General features: G+C 48.3%; 1 protein-coding gene across 1 annotated transcript; it reads right to left on the bottom strand.

Moving 5' to 3' along the window:
* Positions 1–3,785: 3,785 nt before the first annotated feature.
* On the bottom strand, positions 3,786–6,587 carry KLLN (killin, p53 regulated DNA replication inhibitor). The gene is given in 3 exon segments (XM_027768772.1): positions 3,786–5,750; positions 5,752–6,056; positions 6,059–6,587. Coding segments are annotated over 3 exon segments (753 nt in total). The 5' UTR covers positions 6,204–6,587; the 3' UTR covers positions 3,786–5,447.
* Positions 6,588–7,467: the final 880 nt, after the last annotated feature.

The raw sequence follows: 7,467 nt of genomic DNA, 5'->3' as shown, positions 1-7,467 counted from the left end.
CATGTGCATGTGTGTGTTCATGTTCATGAAAGAGAAAAAGAAAGAGAGAGAGATAATTGCTGTGGCTAGAGTATGGATCATGGTAGAACAGTTCCAGATATGACTGCCAACAACTCTCCTGTCCCAGACACTACTTCCATTCAAAAGTATAGTATCGGGCCAGTAGGAGGCACGGTGGTTGAGGTGCTGGACTCCCACATGGTCAACTATGGTTCGAGTCCCGAACCTGGTGGCTGGCTTTCTTGCTCCCATGCTTTCTCTCTGGTCAAATTAAAAAATAAAAAAAAATAGAAATAGTAATGATGAATAAAATTAAATAATTCTTGAAAAAGAAAAGTATAATACCTGCCCTGTCCCTTTGAATCTGGGCTGGCCTTGTGACTTGCTTTAACCAAGAAAATACAATGGAAATGACATTCTGGGACTTCTGAACCTAGGCTTTAAGAAGCTTTTGTAGTCTGCTTCTCCTTCTTGGGGTCTAGGCTCTATAAAGAAGTTTGGGCTGGGCCATTAAATAATGAGCAACCACATGAAAAGAGGGGATCCCCCAGCCACTTCAGCTGCTCCTACTGAGGTGCCGGACATGTGGGTGAAGCAATCTTGGACATTCCAGACTCAGCCAAACTCACGGCTAAATGCAGCACATGTCTGGTCCTCGTTGACATCATCAGGGAGCAGAATTGCCCAGCTGTGTCTTTCCCGAATTGCAGAATTGTGAGAAAAGAAATGGCGGTGGTTGTGTTAAGCCACGAAGTTGGAAGGTTGCTTATTGCACTGCAATAAGTAACTGAAACAGTCATCAAATGTCAAGGTATTTTCAATTCCTTTCACTTTACTCTGGGCTGTGAAGAGGTTGTAATGTATAAGGCAAAGAAGTCAAGTTGTCAAGGCAGACTAATTTCCATAAATGGACCTCAAATGCCATTGTCATTCACTCTGTCCACAGAGCTTAGTGCAATACTGGTAAACAATAGACTTCCCAATATCTATTGATTAAATTATTAAATGAGAAAATAGAAACAAGACACCCTACCAGAACAGAAAAAAAGGATACTTTAAACAGAGTTTGCTCTGACTCTATGGCACAGCAGTGGTGTACCGCTCAAGAGAAGCTGGATCCCACACAACCATGGTCCATGGTTCACATCCCCCACCTGGTCAGCCTGAAACATACCCAACATGTGTGTGAGTGCCCAAGATTTGAGGGGCAGGAGGATCAGAGAAAGGGGATTAGTGTGTGACCAGTCCCTCTGGGGGGTGCTCATTTCTGTTTCTCACCTGTGTGTACATGTATTCTATCATGAATAAAGAAGGAAGAGGGGATCAGCAGGTGGTTTGGGGGCTTAAGGTGCTGTCTTCCCATATGGCTGACCGTGGTTCGAGTCCTGGACCTGGCAGCTTTAAAATCATGTTGAGCACATGTGCATGCATGCCCAAAATCCCAGGAGGAGAAGGGATCGCAGCACAGTCATTCCCTCCGAGGGTATGATTTCTCATTTTCTCTCTCTCTTTCTCTCTGGTAAATGCATGTGCCCTGTGCAAAAACCTTAAAAAAGAAAAGAGAAAAAAAAATGAGTTTATCTGATGCATTTTCTCTTTCAAAAAGTTTTTTTTTTTGTTGTTGTAAGAAAAGTGATGCCTCAGAGGTAAGAAGGATGTTCCGAATGGAAAGATTTGAAGGAGTATGGCATTGTCAACCTTCACTCCTCAATATCTCTATTATACCAAGACAAATGTGGGCTCCTCCATGAAGCACCTGGTAGATGTCCTAATATATCCGCTATACTGGAATTGTTTTTTTCTATTATTGGAAGAGTTCAAAAGCAAAATATGTGTTTCGTAGGGCTAGAGTTAGAGTTAGTACTAAGGGGACTGAAGTAGGGTACATAACAGCCCATGTTAGCTTGGACACGAACACAGTCAACGCCATCTTGTTCATCACTCCCTGGCTCACATGACATTTCTGATTGCCCCTGGACACAGTGTCTGTTCTGCCTCATGGTTCCTCCAAAAGCACTCAACTCCACCGTTATGTCTCAGAGAGTGATAGTTTCACATGTCACATCTCTCTATCGAGATGTAAAAGCCATCTGAAATAGCCTTGAGAGAGAATTAGGACATGGAAAACTTACAAACAATAATAGAAAAATTCTCTTTTAGAATATAGTGATTTGTATGATCCATAGCAGAGCCTGTTGGAGACTATCTTGGGAAAACTATCTTTATTTAAAGAACAGAAATATTTGTTATTAGTATAAGTAAAATAGGGGGGAAAGCTTCAAGCCTTTGGAAGAATGGGGTGGTTTAAATTCAAACCAGTAATTATTACATTTTTTGTATTATTTAGGAAACAATAGTTAGATAAAAATAGAGGCGATTGCTTAAAAAATGAAAGCCATTGATTTAGATCTGTTTTTGAAAGGTCACTGTGTGGGAGATGAGAAAGGCACTATAGTGATCAATGTTCACACAAAAGACATTTTAGTGCAGCACCTACAAAGAGCACATCACCCACATCAAATTGCTGGTCGTCATCTCACTTATCTAAGAACATAAGAAAGAAATTTTCTTTGGACATTCTTTGGGTGTAGTAACAATACAGTTTTAGAATCAGCTGTTAGAAGCTATAATTAAAACTGGTTTATCATGTTCATTAATTATTCTATATAGTTAGTCTCCCTGAAGCTTTAGATAATTCTCCCTTTGTTATAAGCTTCTGTTTCTCCCTAGGGCATTCTGAATCCAGATAGGTAAGGAAGAAATGCCTGGAAACCGCGTGTATTGTAGTATTACCAAGCAGGTATTTTCACTTGAACTTAAACATTCTTATCTACTTTTGAATTTTTGGGATGTTAGATAGGGCCAACTATTTCGAGGTTTCAGTTCTACCCTTTGGGTGCGGAGATCCCCTGGGTAGAAGAAAAATAAAAATCAAAAATAGTTACATCAGAGTCAGACACTGGTGCAGCAGTAAAATGAGATGTCCTGTGAGGCAATCCCACATGGGAAGGTTCCTAGTTCAAGTCCAAAGACTGCCCTGAGTACGTGGAGGGGAGCTTGCCTCTGATCTGTGACTGGCTTTAGGGCTAGGGGTGCTTTTTCTCTGTTTTGCTCATGGGAGAAACAAATGAACCTTTTTCTAAAAAGGAGTGTCTCTTTCAGTATATACTTAACACTTGAAGGAGAAGACGTTTTTATTCAGCAGCTTCTAATAACCACCTGATGTTGCCGTCAGGCTGGCCGAGGATCTGCGAACGTCGGTGATCCTTTCATTCACCACTAGAGAGAAGTAGAGGGAGCTGATGTTTAGACAAGCAGCAAAACCCATTTCCGTCAAATTGCTGGTCGTCATCTCACTTATCTAAGAACATAAGAAAGAAATTTTCTTTGGACATTCTTTGGGTGTAGTAACAATACAGTTTTAGAATCAGCTGTTAGAAGCTATAATTAAAACTGGTTTATCATGTTCATTAATTATTCTATATAGTTAGTCTCCCTGAAGCTTTAGATAATTCTCCCTTTGTTATAAGCTTCTGTTTCTCCCTAGGGCATTCTGAATCCAGATAGGTAAGGAAGAAATGCCTGGAAACCGCGTGTATTGTAGTATTACCAAGCAGGTATTTTCACTTGAACTTAAACATTCTTATCTACTTTTGAATTTTTGGGATGTTAGATAGGGCCAACTATTTCGAGGTTTCAGTTCTACCCTTTGGGTGCGGAGATCCCCTGGGTAGAAGAAAAATAAAAATCAAAAATAGTTACATCAGAGTCAGACACTGGTGCAGCAGTAAAATGAGATGTCCTGTGAGGCAATCCCACATGGGAAGGTTCCTAGTTCAAGTCCAAAGACTGCCCTGAGTACGTGGAGGGGAGCTTGCCTCTGATCTGTGACTGGCTTTAGGGCTAGGGGTGCTTTTTCTCTGTTTTGCTCATGGGAGAAACAAATGAACCTTTTTCTAAAAAGGAGTGTCTCTTTCAGTATATACTTAACACTTGAAGGAGAAGACGTTTTTATTCAGCAGCTTCTAATAACCACCTGATGTTGCCGTCAGGCTGGCCGAGGATCTGCGAACGTCGGTGATCCTTTCATTCACCACTAGAGAGAAGTAGAGGGAGCTGATGTTTAGACAAGCAGCAAAACCCATTTCCGTTTTCTTCCTTCAGCCAGATGGAAGTGTGTGCAGGCTGGTCTCCACTCCAGCACTTTGGTATTGGTGGTGCACATTCTCTCCCCTCTAGAGCAACTCTGTGCCAGGGGAATCAAAAAGGATCCTTTCTCCTCATGCTGCGTGCATGAGAAGACAGAAATGAACCCTGTTTCAGTTTTTTCCCAAGGAAGCAGATTTCAGAGCTTTCCCTTGCTATGAGACTAATCATCACATAGGGAGACTCCAGGGGAAGTGTAGAGTTAGGTAGTGCTAACAGCTGGGACTCTAGGGACAAGAAGAGCAACCCACAAGAGACACATGGGGCATTTTACTCCTCCCCAATCAACTCTCCTTCATTTAACTTTATCTGTATCTCCCCTTCGCCCACTAGGCAGTAGTTGATACCAAACAGCACAGCGTGGCTTTTCATCATGTAACCTGCCAGAATATCCAGACACTAGGGACTCTCCTCTCTAGGATACACGAGGTTGTGTGGACAACATCTGTATCTTTGGCAACCAGATGGAGGTCTTTCTTCTATTCTGTCCAGGTTGCTGTCCATTGCCTTTTCTCCTTTTGGTTGCTGCTTCCCACCAGCTGACGAGAACCACGCAGAAAGCCAGCCTTTCGTGAATATCAACACTGAAGCTTCAGTAGGTTGCTAACTCCTGCAGAGCTACCTTAAAAGGATGTTGGATATAAATGCAAAGTTTTACGGAGCCTCAGAGATCTCTAAGAACCCTGTAAATATGCCTGGTTTAATTAGTAGTCTTGGAGTTAGGTAATGGCCTGTGGCTTTCTGAGCTAGGTCTCTTGGGGTTTCTGGTCTTCAGGGGCTCCTGCAACTACGATGTGCTCATATACAATCTTCTTTCACACACCGCATAAATCCTTTTTAGACCTTCGCAGGCACTTAGAATGATCGCGACACACATGCAAAATGATTCCCATTCTCTCAGATTTGGGGTAAAAAGCGGACTCAGTGCCTCTGCCTAAATCTGAAGTCAGATACTTTTGTATTCAAATTGTCACCCTAAGTTTTACTTCCCCAGGGAAAGAAAAAAAAAGGAAGAAATTTCTAGGTCATGGTTGGTCGATGCGCATTTTCTAAGCAGAAGGTGGACTATATGATTGATGCCGGGAGAAACGCGCATTTCTAAACCAGCTCTCACGCGGCCGGGTCAACCAATCGGGGCTGTAAGCACACTTGACAGGTTTGTTCTGGGCGGTCGGCCATTGACTAGGTTCTCTGACTAGCTTAGGCAGTTGGCTGAGTCTACAGTAGGTGGGGCGCGCTCATCAGCTCAGGGGTAGTGACTGGAAGTTTGTTGCAACATCGGCGAACCCATGCAGCAGGCCGGGGCAGGAGATACCCTTTTGCCCCACGAGCACAGAACCTGAAGGGGCAGAGCGCGGGCTAGGGAGATGCGTCAGACCCCAAGCGCCCAGCCCCTTCTCCCACGGCTGGTATCGCGCAGTGCTGGGTGATCGAGCGAGGAGTCTCAGGTCCCGGCCCTTTGGCTTGCAATGTGGATAGTAGTTAAGGGGTGAGACCAGCTTGGGGGTTCTCTCTCCGTAGTCTGCAAAAATCGGCGGCAGCCAGCGCAGTGGGGAGGCGGGGGCACGTGCTTGGAGGTGGGTGCTTGTGTAACCGGCTCCCCGGGCACTAGCCCCGACAGCGCTCCAGCAGGAGGCTAGTCCGAGCCCCTCTTTCTACCGCGGTCCATCAGGGACGGGGGTCCGACTGCAATCCGCAAGCGGGAGCAGCACGAGCAGAGCAAGCGAAGCACTTGCCCCCGGAGCTATCATAGGGGAGTGGGAATTTGGAAAGTTCCCCAACTAGGAACACACGTGACCTCCTCCAGAAAGTAGTTCCGACCATGGCCCGGGTATCCTTCCACTCCCTTTGAACCCTCCTAGGGCTCCTCGCCCCGCCCACTCTCAGGGCTGCAGCTTCCTACCGTTCTGTACTTTTCGCTGGGGCCACAGTAACCCGGGCCTCGAGCGCGCACCGCCGGGTCTAGGGTGCGCGGAACCTGGCCGCAGGCGATCCATCCTGCCGGGTTTTCGCAGCGGCCAGAAAGGGGCGGGGCGAGGTAGTCACCAAGGACTGAGCTTGAGTTCGACGCGGTGCTCCGACTTGCAGCCCTACCAGGAGAGATGCTCGCTCTTCAAGGGACAGTGGAGGAGAATGTGGTGTGCACTCCACTCTGGGGGGTCCGCTTTCAGTCCACCTAGGCAGGTGTCCTTTGAGCTCTGGAGATTTAGGAATGATGTGCTCACAGCCAGCGCCTTGAAGCTGGGAGCTTTCATTTTTTAGGGCAAATAAGCCGAGTTACCGAGGAAGCGAGAGGTGGGGCAGTGGAAGGGAGCCGGATGAGGTGATACACGCTGGAGACACAATAGGGGGTTGTTCTTTGTGCAAAGACTGACACCTTGAGGACGGGGGTGGGGGTGGGGGTGGGAGGCGGGAGCTCCAGGCGAAAGCTGCCACAGTCAAATCCCTGCGAACCATTGTGATCCAAAGCGGTGCAGGAGAGAGAATGCAGGCCGAACACGCAGGGGGAGAGCTAGGCGCAGAGGCGGGGGAGGGGTGTCCTCGCTGCAGGGGCAGTTAATGCATTTGCCTGTACACTGCCCGGCACGGTCACTTGGCCCTTTCCACCTGTGCGCAGGTAACCTCAGAGTCGAGGCAGTGACACTGCTCGATACTGGTCTCAGCTTTCAAAATCGGTCCTCCACCCACAGCCTGCAGCAGCCCACCCTGCCAGCCTACCTGGCACGGTTCCTGAGCAGAGGCCGAGGCTAAGGTCGTCACCCCCGCCCGGCGCTGCTGCAGAAGCAACCGCGGCAAGTGCAGCTACTGGTGGGCACCTAGGAGCCAGCCCGAGTGAGCCCGGCAGTCACACTGGGCATGCTCACTGGCGCCTGCAGGTTGGGGGCTCTGCGCTCGCACCCGGAGCGACGGTTCTGGCCCCCTCCTGCCGCCCCAGCTCCGTTTTCCCCTCCCCCGCGTGCTCCCGTCCGCCAGCCGCTCGTCTCCCGCCTGCCCTCGGGCTCCCGAGGCGCCCGGGCTCGCGGCGCGGCGGCGGAGGGGGCGGGCAGGCCGGCAGGCGGTGATGTGGCGGGACTCTTTGTGCACTGCGGCAGGATACGCGCTCGGGCGCCGGGACGCAACTGCTCTCAGTTCTCTCCTCTCGGAAGCTGCAGCCATGATGGAAGTTTGAGAGTTGAGCCGCTGTGAGGCGAGGCCGGGCTCAGGCGAGGGAGATGAGAGACGGCAGCGGCCGCGGCCCACAGCCCCCCCCCGCGGCTGGCG

This window comes from Tupaia chinensis, unplaced genomic scaffold (assembly GCF_000334495.1).
Source record: "Tupaia chinensis unplaced genomic scaffold, TupChi_1.0 Scaffold147458_1, whole genome shotgun sequence".
Taxonomy (NCBI): Eukaryota; Metazoa; Chordata; class Mammalia; order Scandentia; family Tupaiidae; genus Tupaia; species Tupaia belangeri.
Note: the sequence above shows the minus strand (reverse complement) of the source record. Positions and strands in the feature narration are given on the sequence as shown.